At 35.5% G+C, this 20,072-nt stretch overlaps 2 protein-coding genes across 3 annotated transcripts in view; one reads left to right on the forward strand and one right to left on the reverse strand.

Moving 5' to 3' along the window:
• LOC143211117 (uncharacterized) overlaps positions 1–9,312 on the reverse strand; it is a 38,334-nt gene extending 29,022 nt beyond the window's left edge. The window contains exons 1-4 of the mRNA XM_076428574.1: positions 8,010–9,312; positions 6,554–6,640; positions 2,847–2,975; positions 1,922–2,154 (exon numbers count right to left, since the gene is read on the reverse strand). Coding sequence (XP_076284689.1) covers positions 1,922–2,154; positions 2,847–2,975; positions 6,554–6,640; positions 8,010–8,045 — 485 coding nt within the window. The 5' untranslated portion in view covers positions 8,046–9,312. The remainder of the gene's footprint in view (positions 1–1,921; positions 2,155–2,846; positions 2,976–6,553; positions 6,641–8,009) is intronic.
• LOC143211118 (acyl-CoA Delta-9 desaturase-like) overlaps positions 1–20,072 on the forward strand; it is a 285,417-nt gene that overhangs the window by 139,595 nt on the left and 125,750 nt on the right. Inside the window, exon 2 of one of the 2 annotated variants that reach the window (XM_076428575.1) lies at positions 6,903–7,041. The gene's annotated coding sequence lies outside the window, so the exon portion shown is untranslated. Of the gene's footprint in view, positions 1–6,389; positions 7,042–20,072 lie in introns of those variants that run through there. The other variant, XM_076428577.1, reaches the window with a different exon arrangement.

Genomic DNA, 20,072 nt, shown 5'->3' on the forward strand with positions numbered 1-20,072 from the left:
TATCAAATTTTATTGTAATTTTGTAATTAACAGAAACGGGATCACATTCTTAACAATCATATAAATGTACGCAAAGATATTAATGCTCATGAATCTATTACTTTACATTACTTGTATGTAGTACTTCATAATTATCCTACTACATAATTTTTACCATTTAAATACACGCGCCATATACATTTGTAATCTTCAAATCATATTAAGTGTCCGTAGTAGAAATTGGGTATACAGAACATCCGGTACTTGCTAATACGTTGCTATCGGTAACATTGGGCGCGACACCGAAGTGGTATTGGGGCCGCTTTGGCCCCAGCAAATCCGGCGTGACAGAACAATAGCATGAGACGTCTGTACAAATCTTAAGTCTGTGATTAGGGATTGCAATACCGGTAAACCGGTATATCGAATATCGGTATTTCGTGCTATTTTGCAATTTCGTGAAACCGGTATTTGCTAAGGTAAAACACCGGTATTTTCGGTATTAACTATAAATAATAAATATTTTTTTGGGGCATCTACTCTTATTTGAAATACGTTCGCCGCTGAAATCTGGATTTAGAAACTTCTGATTCTGATTTCGAATAGAGTGACAATGAAGAAAATAATAATACAATTGTTGAAAGCACCTCATCTGAATATGACGAAGATAATAGTAACGAGGACTTCCTATAATTAAGAAAATTCGAAAAGTTGTTAAAATATTTAAACGTTCCCCTACTAAAAATGCCATTTTACAAAAAGATATACTTACTGAAATAAAAAAAGAACTTATGCTAATATTAGATTCTAAAACACGCTGGAACAGTTTGTTATTAATGATGGAACGATTTTTGAAATTAAAAAATCCAATTCAGACAGCATTAATTGACTTGAATTTACAAATTAATTTTTCCGATAGTGAATTTGATTTAATATCAAAAACTGTATCAGCTCTGCTTCCAATAAAGCTGGCTGTGGAAGCATTATGTCGGAAGGATTCCAACTTATTAACAGCGAATGCAGCAATAAATTTTATGTTGCAATCACTTAAAGATCAGGACACGCCACTGTCTGAGGAATTATACAGTGCATTGAAAATTCGTATACAGGAAAGGCATAGTGAACTAGAAAATATTTTAAGGTATTTACATAATTATAACGACTTTAAAAAAGAAAACGGAAAGGAAGAAAAGAAGCTAACAAGGTCAAATTTAATTAAGTTCGTCGTCAATTTCCACAAAAACATTTATGAAAATCAAACACAAACCTATCCAGAAGAATTCGTTGAAGATGATGTTGATGTTAATATCGAAAAAGAATTATCTCCCGAGAAGAAATTACAATTAGCTATAAATAAAAAAATTGCCACGAACAATAATACAAAAAATAGATTTATCCAAAACCGTCAGACGAGAGACCGAGTTGTTAGAAGATGAAGGACATCGAGGCAAATATTTAGAGAAAGTATATCGCTCATTATTAACAGTACCACCAACCAGCGTGGATGCGGAAAGAGCATTTTCAACTGCAGGTAATTTGTGCAGAAAAATACGTTCAAGGCTTAATGACAGTTCAATAGATGCATTATGTTTTTTACAATCACATTTCAAAAGTATGACGTCAATAAATTAGTTAACTTTTTTTCTATTAAACAACTGTGTTTTTGTACCTTTATAAAAATTCCTAATACCGGTATTAATACCGGTATACCGGTACAACGTTTAAAAAAATACCGAATACCGGTATTGTATTTTTAGTCCGGTATTGCAATCCCTAGGATCTATGTACTAATTTGTTGTTGTAAATGCTCAAAATCCGCAATCTATAAGACTTAAGATGTCAAAGTACAGTATTCAAAATGATTGAAAAATTGCGTTAGACTTGAAAAGTCTAACTCTAACTCTAACTCCCTAAAAACTCGGAGATTCACAAGGAAACTCACTCTTCATGGGCGGCGAGCTGCCTGGTAGTTTGCACGATTTCGTGATTCATTTGTGCGATATTCAGCCGCATATTCTCTATCACCTCCTGCGCGTTCAGTTCACGCGTGTGAGCTGCATCGGCCCGCTTTATCGCGTTCACCACTTCCAGTTTCAGCTTCTCGATCTCCTCGTCGTTGTTGGCAATCGTTTGCGTCAACTCCTCCACGGTGTTCGCGTTTTCCTCGACATGGACCTGAAATCACAATCTCCAGCAATAATTACGAATTATTTTACAACAATTGTCCACGATTTTAATCGAATGCAGATTGAGAAAATTCAATCAACACGTAGATCAAATTCGAAACAATACAAATTGGAATCGCTGCTGTGTTATTTTCAATTTACTACACTTAAAACAAAAATATCTAATAGTTTGCAATTAATGCAAACATCTTTAACCTTGGATAAAAGTCCGCAGTCTAGTTGCAACTTTTTACTAAATGATTTTATTACCCAATAAACTATGAACGAAAATGTTATTTCAAAAGAATCAGATTTTCGATTATTTGATTAAATGACTTTCCTGAAATTTTGTCGTCCAATTAAACTTTTCATAAAAATCTCTTTCCCGAGTTCAACTGTTTACAATGGTTAAAGAGTTTTACAGATAGATATAAAAAAGCTTGTCAATATTAACTTTTCCCATGTTCCACCTTTCATGGAATTATTACTGTGAGCTTTTAAGATATGTTGAAGTTAGAAACATAACTCGGCAATTCTTGTTGGAAAAAAATCAGATTACGAAGTACGTTGGTTTATTTCCTTCATGCTATCTTCGAAAATGAATGTGGACCGATAACATACGGGTGAAACGTTTCGCATAAAATGTGCAACAGCCACAAGCAAAAAATAGAAATTCATTAAAGTATATTATATTAATTGTACCTCCAGTGATGCACATTTTTCCAATAGCTCCTTTTCTACTCGATGCGCTTTATATAGAGACTCGAACAGCCTGGTGTACTCGTTCAAAAACGGAGCCAATGCGTCGACGCCTTTCATGTCTTTCAAGACCTGAAAAATGAAATGATAAACTACCATCTGTTTACTATTTACCGAATTCCACGATATCGGTAATTAATAAATGGAGTTTTCGAACTTCAACGGACTGGCTAATAGGACTTCCTTAATTGGCAAACTACTGCCTCATGAGGATGATATAGCAGCGTAAACCCATGAACGAAAGAGAAAACGACAAGAATTAATTACAGATTTAAAACACCTGAAAGCATTTTCAAACACGATGCAACAATAATAGAATTCGTCTTGGCTTTCGAATTACGACAGACAGAGTCTTTAAATGATCTTCAGCAACTCAAATTTACACGAACGTCCCAAATTTCTTCATAGTTTCTGAATAAATGTTGTAGATACGACATTATTCCACCAGATTTGACAGTTTTGCTGTTAATTAAAATCGTAATAACTAAAGTTTCTACAAAAGAACAATATGTATTATAATTGGAACGAAATATGTGACAATATTGTACTTGCTAAATAAACCACTGGGGGTTCAAAGCAATAATCTATATAAATAAATAATACAGTAAGGAGGAAAACTGAACCAATAACCACAAGTTTTGTATAAATCATGATTTATTGCTAGGAATATAGAAGAATAACAAAACATCAAAATTATAATTATTTTTATCATAGTTAGAAGTAACTTAAGAAATCTTTTTCAATAATTAATGTCTCCTCGTTTAGCAATAACAACAAAAATTTAGCAATAAATCATGATTTATACAAAACTTGTGGTTATTGGTTCAGTTTTGCTCCTTACTGTACGTATGCATGAATCTACAAAGACACAACAGAATAAAATATATTGTGTACTTCACCATCCACTTTGCAAAATCAGATAAACAAAAAACAAGAGCTCGTAACACTGTAAAATTAAAAAAAAATGTTCATTGTTCAATCATGTATTAATATCTAAAATTACTGAACGTGGAAATCTCACGAATTCCGCGACGTTCGAATCACCGATTCAGTTGAGACTCTGCATATAAGTAACGCATACTTTAAACTCGATTACCTTACGAAATTATAAATGCACCGCTCGTGTTTAGCACCTTGTTATACACGGTGTACGCTATCTATATGCAAAATCTGAGCTAAATCGGTGACCTGAACGTCACGGGCTTCCCTTGTTAATTTTGCCGCTGCTTTTCTCCGGAAAATTGGATATCTGTTCTGTTCAACATTTTCTATATGGTCTCTACAGTATCAATTCGTTGAACACCATCACTTAAAATTTACACTATTGCGAATTCTGTCTATTTTGAATGGGTCCCATGGAAATCAGCGACACAGATTTCTCTGACACGGTTTTCGCCGACAACATTTCACCGACTCCAGATTTGACCGACAATAGCTTTGGCCGACAACGTATTTAACCGACAACGAATTTGATTGACAACGATTTTGACCGACAACGAATTTGGTCCACAACAACTTAAGACGACCACAGTGTATGTATTATCATGCATGTTGCTAATGATAGCCAGGTCACTTTCCCGTTTCGCCGTACTTCGCTTTGTTTTCGCGAGCTCAGGTAAACAGTCAACCATAATGAGTCGCCTGGTGCCCATATGGTTTCCCATATGGTAACCGTACTCCTTTTATGATCCAGGGAGATCACTGAGTGACGGTCCGACTCACCCGTTGTTGACGGTTTATTGTTCTACCTGTCTTGTCTTTCTCGAGCTCAGGTAATAGTTCCCCGTCTTGGATCGTTTACCCACATTTGGTTTCCCAAATGTCGACCATACTCCTTTCATGATCCAAGGTGATCATTAAGTGACGGCCCGATCCAAGACTTCTTGGAACTCTTTACACCTTCATACTATAAATTTGGCGATTACCTTCTGCTTGCTATCTCTAGCCAGACTACGACATTTTCCTCGTGGTCTTGCTATCCAATCCACCCCCACTCTCCATATTTACTCGATCACCACATATAACATATTTATTAAATGCATAACGTACAAACTCAAGTGATACAAATTTAAACTCATTATTAGAAACTACAATACAGTGATAAACAATCAGTCCTTAACAATACAGTATTATCATATGTATTATAATATTATACAGTATTATCATATAATATTGTCATACTGTGTCTCAAGTCGTCGTGGATCAAACTCGTTGTCGGTCAAAATCGTTGTCGATGAAATTCGTTGTCGGTTAAAGGCTTTATCGGCCAAAGCTATCGGTCAAATCTGGAATCGGTGAAAACAGTGTCGGAGAAATCTGCGTCGCTGATTTCCATGGGAACCATTTTGAATAACCGAATTTGTTCTTTAGGCCAGAGCCCTTTCCCCTGCACCGCCTCCTCGAAACCCCTAACATAAACTCACTCAGAAATTTAGTTTAATGGCAACAAAGAACAAGAATCAGACACTTCACACTCCCCTTCCCCCTTTCTCCGCCTTTCGCCTCACGCTTTGTTCGGTTGATAGATCATGTTTCTTTAAAATCTTCTTAAAAATCTTCTTTTTGATTTAAAGTGAATTTCAAAGTGTGTTTGAGGGGCTCTGCCATAATGTTGTTTTAGCTAAAAATACTTTCGGTCGTCCCCTTAACAGCAGAATAATCTAACATAAGCTGATCACGCTTCGTGGTCCACCACGTAGCAGAGTTGGGCAAAAATTTAATTAACGATTCACTGAATTTCTACGTCAATCGTTAATCGCAATTAACAATTAAACTCCTACTTTAGCCGTTAATTGCGGTTAAAGATTACATTCGTTTCAATTGTAATCGTCAATCGGATAATTGATTAATGATTAACTGCTGAAATTTCGAAATGAAATGCCGAATCAAAATTGTGTAGAGATATATTTCTGTCAATTCTCTATCTCCGCTCTCTTTTCTCAATTTATGGATAGACCGTGTGGCGATTAACTCCAAAACAATTGATTAAATTAGTCTCCGCAATTTCGATGATTTCTTTTTCTAATCAATGATTGGCGATTAACTTCATCAATTGATTGAATCAATCGTCGATTTTTCAATGATTACCTTTTTTAATTGTACACATTAATCAATCAATATCTTGGTTAAAATTTTAACTGATTAATGTCAACTCTGCCACGTAGAATGGAATTATTTTAGGTCGGATGAAATGTTTAATTTTTGAGTTAAAATAACTTAAGGGTTAACCCTTTGCACTCGAATGGCGAGTCTGAGGCGCCACTAAAAATTGCCATACCATTATTCAAAACAGTTTTGACATTATTAAATTTGTCTGTATTCTATAAATTGTAAAAGCTCAACTGTTATATAAGAAAACAGGTTCAATTTGATGTGCACAATGTAAAAAAGATTACATAGAACAAAAATGATCTGGGTTGAAACAAATATCTTGAATTTGGAACTGAAATTGCTTCGAGTGCAATGGGTTAATAGGGCGGGTTCATTACTGTAGAAATGCCGAGTCAATGATGTTCCTCGGGCTAAGACTTAAAATCCCCGCGATTACTCGTGGTCTCAATATGAAATACATAGCATGGTGGAATATGTAGCAGGGTTTTCGTTGAGCGTAATGAAAAAGATTTTCCCGATGTCGGCGGGAACGCCCTCACCTTGTCGTAATCCTTCTCCAGGGCGCAGAAGGTGCTGCTGGCCGAGCTCCCCTCCGAGGAAGCTTCGCTGATCTCGCTCCCCTCATCCTGAAACGTGTCATTCCGCCACGCTGACAGGATATCCCTCGTATCCTTCGTTACTTTTTCACGATCATTGCCACCTAGCCGCGCCACTGACCGTCGGCCCGTCCGATATTAATCGCGTCACGGCTCTGATAAGGGTCCATGAAATTTACGACCAATTTTTTCGCGACTCCAACTGAACCGGCACGCCTAATAAACTTCCCGCACACACATCCCCCGATACACACGGAGAGAGCAATAATTTTTTTTTCTTTTTCTTTGACAGCACCCGAGATTGACTACAGACATCAGTGGCCTCGTTATAGCCGCGTTATCCTGCGTCTCGGGCTTTTTATGCTGTCATCTTCCGGCCCTTTTTATTTCCTGCCGGAACGAGGACCTGTTGTTCGGACCTGCTTCAACTCGTATGTATTTATTATTTAGTGTGGAAACAATAACCGAATTCCACTTCGCGAAAGTGGTATGCCCTTGTGCACAATTTGTACGCAGATTGACAGCAGATATTACCAAGGTCTGTCTAGAAATTCATAGTACTCTCCGCGTTGCGTTAGTAGTGGTTCACACCAATATACCGCGTCGAGATCATCTGATCCCGAAAATTTTCACATCTATAGAACATTTACTGTACTACATTTGGCGGCTACTCTTTTCCAATTATGAAAATCCCTCGACCAATTATGAAAATCTCATTGATTTATGTACACTTGATAAACACAAAACGAAAAATGCAGCCATTATTTTTTCTCTAATTATTAAATGTTATTTAAGTGTGCAGAAATGACAACAATTAATGGAAAAATAACTGAATGGCTCGTAATCCTTGTGTAACTTTGTTTCCTTTTATATTACTCTCCTTTCTCATTAAAATGCACACTTGATGAACACAAAGCGAAAAAATGCAGCCATTATTTTTGCACTCATTGTTGAATGTTATTTAAGTGTGCAGAAATGACGACGATTAATTGACAATTCGTAATCCTTGTGCAACTTTGTTCTCCTTTTTATATCACTATCCTTGTTCCATTAAAACGTTGCGTCGGTGGTAGTGGCGCGTTTAGGTTACAAATACTTTAAACAATTCAATAGTAATAATAACATCGGCTAACTTCTCTGGTCCGTCTTGTTTCTCGACGTTCTCGTCACCCATTGTTATTAAAATACTGCCGAGAACGGTAAATTAATATCATAAAATTACAACGATCATATTCGCGTAATATATTAAACGTCATCAGAATGCGGTTAATTATTACATCGGAGATCGATAACAAAAGGCAAACATCGTTTATCTAATAATCGACGTGAATAATATACAATGGCAAATTTCACATTGATTTCACTTTCGATAAAAATAACTGATGTTTTGAATACTTACGTCACCCAAACCGGCATTCATCTCCATGTCCATCATGATGGCGGATTAAAATGTTTACACTTAACTTGGTGAAATTGAAGTAAAGCCTCTCACCGGTCACACAAATGTGATTGCTGCGAAACAGATTGTATAAAAACAATTTTAAAAATGAATTGGCTTCATCGTCAATCTGTTTTGCAACTTTCACAGACGCATAAATGCTCTCGGAGACCAACACACTTCGACGAACTATTCTCTTGTTTCAAGCAAAATCAAAATACTTGTAACACTAAGTTGAAACTATAAAACTGAAAAACTACAGCAAGTGGCAAAAACAACGGTGCGCGAGGGAATGTGTTGAGACTATCGTGATTTCACTTGTTGACTAGTAACCATGGTGGCATATGGTGAAAGGATTCCTTAACCCCTTGCCCTACAATATCGTGTCAGACTCGTGACGAAGACTCTGAACAGATTCTAATAAATATGTATGTTATTAATTTACTCTAACACCGAAATTAAATTCCTTTTTGGTTTTGTTAAAATCTGCAGCTATTGGAGAACATACTAGTATACAATATACAATAGATATAAATTTTCTCCTATTTTCGGAAATTACGATCTACAACAAAGTTCTAATCACTGAAATCGTAAAATAAATCGTAGGGCAAGGGGTTACTATTGTTACAGGTTACAGCCCATTATTTAGAGTCCGTAATCGTGCTAGAACAATTTCTACTTCTACGTAGTGAATGCTAGAAAATGCTGTCGGTTCTGATCCATGCTGAAAATTTTAGACTAGAGTGCAGCACTATATTGGAGGTACAGACACCGACGAGATATAGGAATAGACCTGACACCCAATCACCGACGAGATATAGGAATAGACCTGACCACCGACGAGATACTGTTAAAGACTGCCAGCCTTATGGGAGTTGGCGAGCCCGAATTTTTCGGTGTTTCTTACGCCCTCTAGGATATATTCTGGCTCCATCCAGAGAAACAGAAGGCCAACGACGGCATTTTGTCGGTGAAGAAGACCACTGAGGAGATTCTCATCGCGATGCATCGGCGAGAATGCGAATTATCACGAAACTATATCGATTATTATTAAATGTTACATTCTCCGCCATATTTCAGACGATGTTTTAGCATTATTGTGGCACTATTTCGAATTTTTAGCGACGTGGTATATCAGATCACTGTAACTTTCACGTTATCCCCGCGCCCGTTGCGCCCGGTTACCGGGCTCGCTGAATAGCACAGGGGCTGGCAGTCTTTAATAGTATCTCGTCGGTGACCCAATGCATTTTGGTGTCCGTCGGTATTGGGTTCCTAGCACCCCATTTCCTATATCTCGTCTGTGCTAATACCCCGTTACCATTCAGTGTCAACACCCAATGTTACCGATAAAACACAATTTTGGAGCATTTATTAGCACGAATAAAAAATTTTATACTCCATTCGCATTACGTGTATTTAATATGATTCTTAAATTGAAAAATTTTATTTTTTACGCCTTCCTAATGTGATTGTTTTTAAAGTTTTCTTATTACATTTCGATATACAAAATTTTGTGAACAAAAATTTAAAGACACTCTAAAAAAGACGATAACTGTTTCAATATTGTACTATACGATTTGAAATTTTCTGTGAAAGCTAGTGCAATTGGTTTATTATAGGTTGTGAAAAGAAATTTTTTTTCAGAAATTGCAATGGATCGGAATTGTTCAAAAAAATAAATGTTGCATTTTCAACTTTTTTATGTGGGCCTATATTGAAAATTAAAAAACACGTTCTGTAGATCTGCGTGACTTAAACATATTTTGAAAATTTCGTCAAGATCGGTCGACGTTGCAATGAGCTACAAACGTTTAAGGGTGGTAAAAATTGCAGATTTTCACGATTTTCGGCCTCTAACTGCAATAAATCTAAGGATTCTTATATCTTTCAATGCCTGTCGTAAATTAAATCTTTCTAGAGAGCCTCTTCGCGACTGCACTCATCCGATGATTTTCGGATGTATTGAAAACTCATAATCGGACAACGTTGCGTACTTTAGACTTGACAACGCTGTGGACATATCGTTCGCAGATATTTTTGCTACAAAAAAGGTCATTCATTGGGTTTTATTATATTATTGTGCAAACCATAGGGCCTCCTGGTTAAATTTGCTACGGGCCCCGCGCTGGATTAATCCGGCACTGGCTGTAGAAGTTTTACCAGTCGAACCCGATTCGTGTTGGTTCTAGTTTTCGAATTCACCGTTCTTAAAGCGTAGAGGACGCTAAAATCACTGGCATTTTAAGGTGTCGGTACTTCAGATTCCTATGGACACCAAGTCCCATAAGGTGTCAGGTCTATTCCTATATCTCGTCTGTGGTATCTCGTCGGTGACCCAATCACCGACGAGATACTGTTAAAGACTGCCAGCCTTATGGGAGTTGGCGAGCCCGAATTTTTCGATGTTTCTTACGCCCTCTAGGATATATTCTGGCTCCATCCAGAGAAACAGAAGGCCAACGACGGCATTTTGTCGGTGAAGAAGACCACTGAGGAGATTCTCGTCGCGATGCATCGGCGAGAATGCGAATTATGACGAAACTATATCGATTATTATTAAATGTTACATTCTCCGCCATATTTCAGACGATGTTTTGGCATTATTGTGGCACTATTTCGAATTTTTAGCGACGTGGTATATCAGATCACTGTAACTTTCACGTTATCCCCGCGCCCGTTGCGCCCGGTTACCGGGCTCGCTGAATAGCACAGGGGCTGGCAGTTAGGGCTGTTCGAGTACTCGCAAAATGCGAGCCGAGCTAAGCTCGACTCGATTGGTCGAGTCGAGTCGAGTACTCGCACGCAGCGAGCGGCTCGCACGATGCGAGTAGCTCGCATCGATGCAAGCTACCCGCATCGAAGCGAGCTACTCGCGCCGACGTCATCGGCTCGCATCGATGCGAGTTACTTGCATCGATGCGAGTACTCGACCGGCTCGATCAATCCAGTCGAGCTTAGCTCAGCTCGCACCGATCCACAGTGCGCCGGAATGCCTGTTCCTTGGACAAAATTCAATAACTTTTGTTCTGTTTATGATAGAGACATGAAACAAAGTGGTTTTTTATTTATATTGAGAGCAATCACAATATGATATTATTATAAATATAGTATTTATTTAAACATTACAAAACGATATTTATAAACAAAATTTTGTTTTATTGGTGGTTTTCAGTAGATATATGAATTCGCAGTTCAGTTCTTCCGAAACTGAAACTTCGTTTTAAATTAAATTTTGTTCATAAATAGCAACTGATCGGAATTGTGGAAGAAATACTAAAAGTTGCATTATACAACTTCTTCATGTGGACCTATATTGAAAATTTAACAAATACGCTTTGTAGATCTGTGTTAATTGAACAACAAACGTCTACTATTTGATCTTCCTAAAATTCGCGTACAGATTCGCTTGTAACTAATTTCCTACTGAATTTTTTAAATCTTTTTCTCAAAAACTGATTTATTTTGACATAGTATGAACATTGTTTTAAATCGATATGAAGCAGTGACTTTTTCGATTTTTGTCAATGGTTCGGCGCACTGTGGCGAGCGTGCGATTCATACGAAACGAACGGCATGCATGAAGGAATTGATTCGAAATAAATTCAAGCGTAATACGACATTGAAGTTCTCGCCGTGCCACGTTTAAATTATTATATTGTACAAACTTTAAAAAACGCAATACTCTTAAAAAAATAATTTTTAAAATATTTTATTTGTCTATATTTCAATATATGAACAATACTTCCAGCAGATACGATTAGAATCCCACACCGAATGATTTTCTTTTTCGTTAAACACTTTTTTTTCTTCTTTCTTAACCATATAATTGTTGTAGTGATATTTCTCAAATATATTGTCAAAGCAATATTTATATTGCATTTTTACGTTTGTTAAAAATGTTCAATATTACATAATACACATACAAAAGGTAAAGAAATATCGAAAAAGTTGATTTTTATTTTTTTTAAGTACATTGCACTATATATATATGGTATATATAAAATTCTGAAAAACATTAAGAAAAATGATTTCGACAATATCCCATTACTGAATTTTTATAAAACTGTTATCTCCCATACTTCAATAGGAAATATGCATTTTTTTAAAGACGTTCGCATAATTCGAAAATCTGAAAAGCATATGCATTAATAATCACGATGGGACACAACTAACATATTAATATAAATAAACGAGTTATGTACTCTGGAAACTTTAAAATAAAACTCATTTCACGGCTACACATCAGATACATTGTATACATTGTTCGTTTCGTGTAAGCCGTTCGCTTCGGTGCGAGTAAGCTATCTTCTCGCATCGGTGAGATCGGTGCTTTGAAAAATATATTTAATATATCTCTACAACAATTATATGGTTAACAAAAAAGAAAAAAAGCGGGATTCGATTCGCAGCGGGAGACCTTGCCGTCTGCACTAATTGTATCTGCTGGAAGTATTGTTCATATTAATTGAAATATAGGCAAATAAAATATTTTTAAAATTATTTTTTTAAGAGCATTGCATTTTTTAAAGTTTGTACTTTATTTTTCTGAATACAAGAATGTTCACTATTACATAATACACCTACAAAAGGTAAAGAAATATCGGAAAAGATTATTTTTATTTTTTTTAAGTACGATGCACTACATAAAAAATTCTGGAAAAAATTAAAAACGGTTGTTTTAACAATATCTCATTATTGAATTTTTATATACCTGATATTTCCCAAACTTCAATAGGAAATATGCATTTTCCGAATTTTTGGTAATTTCCAATTTTTCAAAACCTGTTCGCAAAGTCTGTAAAATCTGAAAAAATATACATTAATAATCATGATAAGACACATCCAACATAATAATTTAAACGTGGCACGGCGAGAACTTCAATGTCGTATTACGTTTGAATTTATTTCGAGTCGATTCCTTCATGCAAGCCGTTCATTTCGTACGAATCACACGCTCGCTGCGAGCCGCGGTAAGCTCGACTGGACTCGCATCGATGCAAGTAACTCGCACCGATGCAAGTAACTCGCACCGATGCGAGCCGATGACGTCGACGCGAGTAGCTCGCTTCGATGCGGGTAGCTTGCATCGATGCGAGCTACTCGCATCGTGCGAGCCGCTCGCTTCGTGCGAGTACTCGACTCGGCTCGACCAATCGAGTCTCGACTCGACTCGACCAGTCGAGCTCGAGCTTAGCTCGGCTCGCCTGCAGCCCTACTGGCAGTCTTTAATAGTATCTCGTCGGTGACCCAATGCATTTTGGTGTCCGTCGGTATTGGGTTCCTAGCACCCCATTTCCTATATCTCGTCTGTGCTAACACCCCGTTACCATTCAATGTCAACACCTGTCAACACCTCTATACATAGAATTAGAGAGATGTATTATTCTTATTTCTAGGGGCACAATATTTATAGCCGGGTTAATAGCAAATTATGGATATAATTTAAAGAAAATTATTGCTATCACTGGCATTTTAAGGTGTCGGTACTTCAGATTCCTATGGACACCAAGTCCCATAAGGTGTCAGCACCGACGAGATACTATTAAAGACTGCCAGCCCCTGTGTTATTCCGCGGGACCAGTAAGTGGGCGCGGGGATAACGTGAAAGTTACAGTGATCTGATATACCACATCGCTAAAAGTTCTAAATAGTGCTAAAATAGTGCCAAAACATCGTCTGAAATATGGCGGAGAATGTAACATTTAATAATAATCGATATGGTTTCGTAATAATTCGCATTCACACCGATGCATCGCGACGAGAATCTCCTCAGTGGTCTTCTTTACCGACAAAATGCCGTCGTTGGCCTTCTGTTTCTCTGGATGGAGCTAAAATATATCCTAGAGGGCGTAAGAAATATCGAAAAATTCGAGTCCCGCCAACTCCCATAAGGCTGGCAGTCTTTAACAGTATCTCGTCGGTGGTGTCAGGTCTATTCCTACAGAGAGTATATGAGAGTGCTCACGCCCGGGTTTTGGCCGTGCCGCTTTTGTCTCCACATCATGTTTAGCCTGGAACAGCTCCTACATCATCTTTAGCATGGAACAGAACCTACATCATCTTTAGCAAGAAACAGAACCCACTTTACTGTTAGCACATCTGACGACATCTGTGTCGCTCGAATATTTCTCTTACGCCCTCTAGGATATATTCTGACTGGAGTGAGGAACAGGAGGCCACCAGAGGCCACCACAGAAGACACTGTATCGTGTTAGCAACGCGCCCGCGCGCTACACTCACCAACGTACCTTTACTATATCCGTGTGCGCTGCTTGTGCGCTTATGCCAGCCACAATCTATTTTTAGCACTTGCCATGTTGCCATGTTCTATTGCTTTACGGCGGAAGCGAAACTGAAATTCGGCTGTCGAGCCGTCGAGCGTATGAATCGCAATCTGGAGCTAGCATTCGAGTCCCCGTGCAGCGGGGATTTTTTTTTAATTTTTATTTTTCATTACTTTTTTAATTACATTTTTTAACCTTCCAAAAAATTAAAAATGTAAAAACTATGTTCAAAATATGTATTCATTTTAAATAGAAACGTTTTGTTACTGTCATAATTGCATTAATAAAAATTGGTATATGATCGAGAACAGGTTGATGGTATTTATTTGGACTGATTGGAGAATACGAAAATGCAGGAAGTATTTTTTAGTTTATGAATCAATTTGTAGATTTATTAGTTGTCAAACAAATAATAAAATAAATTGTATAATATATATAAATTGATTTTATACTAGCATACACAAGTTTATTTATTAAAAAATACAATCATAACTATAATTATAATAGAATTTCATAAAATGTATATTGAGGTTATTGCAAACTCATCTTTTTTCGCAATGATGCTCTAATTTCATTGCTTCTCTCGAATGTCCATTTCCTTCCGAGACAGTGGCGTTTTTAGGTGTAAATAAAAAATGTTGATATAATTATATCAATTTTAAAATATATCATAATTAAACTACAATTATTCTAATAACGTGGAATGTAGTACATATTAAGTTTTAGTTACCCGGATTTTCTTCTTCGACGTTAAGCACTCTTTACTGCTTCTCGTAATTTACGTATATGCAACATTAAGGTGGACCTTATTTTTCGACCATGAAATTTTTTTGGTCCCGTAAACCAGAATTGTGACAAATGTTGAGAAAATGGTCTGGAAAAATTTTGGGGCCGTTTGGATCATGGGAAAATGAGTTTTTAATGGAAAATGAGAATTTTTTAAATCATGACATAAATAGACGTTATGATATATCGTTGAATTTGTCTTTTTTCTCTTTAAGAATCCATATATAGCATAAACAGTTGTTGATAGAAAAAACATCCGTGACCTTGAAAACTTTAAATAATGACTTTGAAAAAATTTTTTTTCTTTGATACTATATCCACCTCCTTATATACTACAACTTTTGTTTGAAGAGTTTTTTCATATATGTATACATAACTGACAGAGATATTATATATAAATAAATTCATTAATACGCTCCAATCTACAGAAGAACAAGAAAGCGAGCTAATAAAAACGTGGTAAAAATAGTTCTAATATCGGAAAAAGAAGTTGTTATGAGTAATAAGTAGTCTGACTGAAACATGGACTGAAGGTGGTCAATGATACCGCTGAACGGGGCGTTAAACTAATGGAGGATCATAATAAAATTTTATCTAGAAACAAAGAGGAGAAATAATATATGTATATTATACAAACTGTGATGGAATGTCGAAAGCAGTATCCTGACGCCACAAAGCAGAATTTGTCAAAGGATTTGTAAATATTTTTTAATATAGCGAGAAACACCTGATCAATCCCTACATGATTAATTGCATTTTTAAGAGGCATTGAAGACTGCTTGTTAACTGGGATATTATTAAATTTTTCATTTTCCTCAGAGTCAGTAAGTTCTTTATTTTTTTCAAAGTCATTAAGTTTTCCATTTTTCTTGGAGTTATTAAATTTTTCATTTTCCTCAGTGCCGTCAAGTTTTTTCATAGAGTCATTGAAGTTTCCATTTTTCTTGGAGTTATTAAATTTTTCATTTTCCTCAGCGTCATTAAGTTCTTTATTTTTCTCGGAGTCATTAAGTTTATCATTTTTCTTGGAGTCATTGAAAAGTCCCTCTTTGTCGTTTACGCGCTGTCGTAAAAAAAGTTCTGGTATGTTGCTAGTCTAAAAATATGATCAATGCTACTTTTCAGTTTCTCAAATAAATCTGCATTTGTCGAATTTTTGCGTGTTTTTCAGTTTGTGTAATTAACATTTTGAACCAAAAAATCGGGAAAAAATCTCAATTATCAATTTCAATGAAATGCAATTATATGATTAAATTAATGCAAGTAAATGGGAAAAATTGACCGAAAATTGAATGGCGCAACGGCTGTTTAAATAATTCGGAGGACTACCTCGTCCGGCTAGACCCTTCATTCCAAATTGTAATATTCCAATATTTCAGTATCATTTTTAATATTGTTCAAGTACTATTTGAAACTATTGATGAGTTTTAACAACAAAATATTTTAAATGGAAAACTAAATTTTGACAAATAAGATACGATTATAGCAAGCTTGCTATAAATGTCGAAAACTCGAGTCTGGCTAGAGACATTCAATTTTCAGGAAACACTATTCTATGATGACGAACGGAGAAAAGGGAAGTGAAGCTCGAGGGTTTCGGTCGCCGTGGAGTGGAGTGAAACATTGTAACATGATACGGGTCGGGTCGGGTATATCGGTGTAAAATAACAGAATATTTTTTAAGAATTATTATTTTATATTAAAACGTTTGTAGCTCATTGCAACGTCGACCGATTTTGACGAAATTTTCAGAATATGTTTAATTGACACAGATTTACAAAACGTATTTTTTAAATTTTCAATGTCGGCCTATATAAAGATGTTGTAAAATGCAATTTTTTGTAAGTAAGTAAATACGTATTTATTTATTTATTTCAGCCTCGTGGCCCAGAAATTGGACATGGATTATAATTCTCGAAGCCATTCATCCCTCTATTTATCCATTCATCCGTTCCTCCACCCATCCATCCATATCCCATGCCACATCAAATACCTTATTGTCTATGTGATCTATCCCAATGTCTCCCCGCTAATCCTGCCTCTCTCTTGATTATCCCTTGTGATTAATTCTTTCCTTTTTTTCTCTATACTCCTAACCCATTCTACAATTTCTCCCACTCTTTTCTCCTGTACTATCTTTTCTATACCTATGTTAATTCTTTCTACCCCTTCACAGTCGTCTGCCAGGTGTTTTAGTTTCCCCAAGTGTCTCTCATTTTTTCTACAATTCCGATCAGTTACTATTTTTGAAAAAATTATTTTCACATCCTGTACTAAACTAATTGTTCTAGGTTCCCAAAAAGTTCAAATCGTATAGTATAATATTAAAAAAGTTATCATTTTTAGAGCGTCCGAAAATTTTTGCGAGTCACAGTATGTACATATATCGCGCACAGAACACAATTCTTCTTTCTATTAAATCGCATTTCTTAGGTCAAACAATTGCGTTTTGTAATGTATAATAACATGTAATAACGTTAAAAATTACTTAATATACACCCGCGGTAAAATCAATAAGTATAACTTTCCTCCTCACAGCAGAAACGTCGAAAAAATTTTTACAATGATGTCCCACAATAAAAAAATCTGAAAAAAATTGACGACACTGCCTGCTGTAGTACTTTATCGAGCAACCAAACAGTAAAAAGCATGTTTTCATATTTTCTAGAAATCTATATTTTTCCGATTTTTGGGGGGTTTTTCATTATTTACGACCACAGTTTGCAACCAAAAAATCTGAAAAAATTCTATAAAATGCGTCTTAGGATCCAAAATATGTAACATTTTTTTTAGAATTTTAGAACGTATTTGAGACCGGAAAATTGCGCTCGACTGTGCAACAGGCCTAACGGTTCTGGAGAACCGATTACACTGTCCAACACCAAATTTATTTTCAATATACTGTTGGGTCCTTCTTATAGAGTTTTTTGCGCTGATTCCGAATCTGTCCTTAATTTTTCTCCTATACGCACAGTTTTTGAAAAACATGGCGTTGAAAAAAAGAACATATTTTTCAACTTTAAACAAATATTGTGGTTATTATAAAAGATATTGAATTGTTCTTTACAGCAAAAGATTCTGTAGACTTTCCCGAATACAGTGATATCCAATATTAATACATTATGATTGTTTAAACATGTTTAAACAATGATTGAAGACGAAGAGACACTACTTTTGCACCAATTTTTGAGGATATTTTTCAATTTATCTCAAAAAATTAGGGTCCAGCGGAAAATCGAACTATACCACGCGATAGAGCTGACTTTTATCTTGAGAAACCAACCTTTGAAGTTTGTAACGTCGACGTTTTTTTCGAACCAGAAAACAAAATAACTTCGCCCGACATGAGCCACCAGTGGCGCGGCGAGGCGGCCTTCGTCGTCGATTTTCAATTGTTACTTTCAACAATTGCGTCCGTTGCCGGTTGCGGCCCGCGCGTATTCTTATGTTTTCACTTTTGGCCCACTGCAGTCCGCGGGGGTTGCTCATCACACTGGTTTAAATAAATAAATTTATATATTTTTCTATTTGTGAATTATATTATTCTAATAATTTATTGTGAAAATAATTGTTTAAATAAATAAAAACAAATAACAAATTTGTATAGATTATAAAAATCTATTTATTTTAACAATAAATTATTGAAATAACAATTCAAATAATGAATATGGAAACAAATTATAAAAATTTATTTATTTAAACAATTATTTTAACAATAAATTATTATTGAAATAACAATTCAAATAATTACTATAGAAACAAATTATAAAAATTTATTTATTTAAACAATTGTTTTACATTATTGAAATGGTATTTCAAACAATAAATATAGAAACAAATTATAAATATTTATTTATTTATAAATTGTTTAAATAATAAATATTAGGTCGAACACAATATAGAATACAGAATGACAGAGAACCGAAATCCGGAACCGAAATCCTGAACCGAAATACATAATATCGGTTCTCCAAAATCGTAACCGTAACCGATATAAGCCAGAACTGCCAGCCAGTACCGATATTCTCGTAACAGTTATAAGTGTTATAACATAACATCATTTCGGTTCTTAATAACTATTTCAATCAGAACCGAAAAATAACAGTTTAAACAGTTATTTTCATAACCGTTCCAATCCCTGTCTGTAGCGTAGATTTACCACTATTTTAATATACTATACGATTTGAACTTTTTTTGGAAACTAGAGCAATTAGTTTACTGCAGGATGTGAAAAGAAGTTTTTTAAAAAATTGCAATTGATCAAAATTGTAGAAAAAATATTAAAAGTTGCGTTTTACAACTTTTTAATGTGGGTCTATCTACAGGGTGATTCACGCAATTGTTACAAGTCATAACTCCGTTTTTATTGCATTTACAAAAAAATGCCAAAGGAGAAAGATAAATGGTTCGAAGAGAACTACATCTGTAGGCCTTTCGATTTTTTTTAGATGCAGCAGTGCATGTGCAATTAACAATTGCATCATTTCTTTAAATAGAAATGCATATTGTTTTTTACACAGATCGATTCTTCTGTTCATCCTACGTAAAAAATGATTAGGGTACACACGGCAAAAAATTATTAGATCTCGAGATATTTTCAAAAAATGTCTTTATTGAAGAAGATGCTCAAACGCTTCTCCATTACATTCTAAACATTTCTTATAACGTTTTTTTATTGTTTGCATAACTGCGTTTATACATCAATACGTTGGCCAGCCCGTGCACCTGATTTAAGTCCCCTTGACTTTTTCTGTGGGGTTATTTGAAAGATAGAATTTATTCAAACCCCATAGATTCTGTAGAGAATCTGAGAGAAAGAATCATAGTGGAATGTTCAGCAATAACTGCAGATAATTTAAACGCAGTTATGCAAACAATAAAAATACGTTATAAGAAATGTTTAGAATGTAATGGAGAAGCGTTTGAGCATCTTCTTCAATAAAGACATTTT

This window comes from Lasioglossum baleicum, chromosome 8, assembly GCF_051020765.1.
Source record: "Lasioglossum baleicum chromosome 8, iyLasBale1, whole genome shotgun sequence".
NCBI classification, from domain to species: domain Eukaryota; kingdom Metazoa; phylum Arthropoda; class Insecta; order Hymenoptera; family Halictidae; genus Lasioglossum; species Lasioglossum baleicum.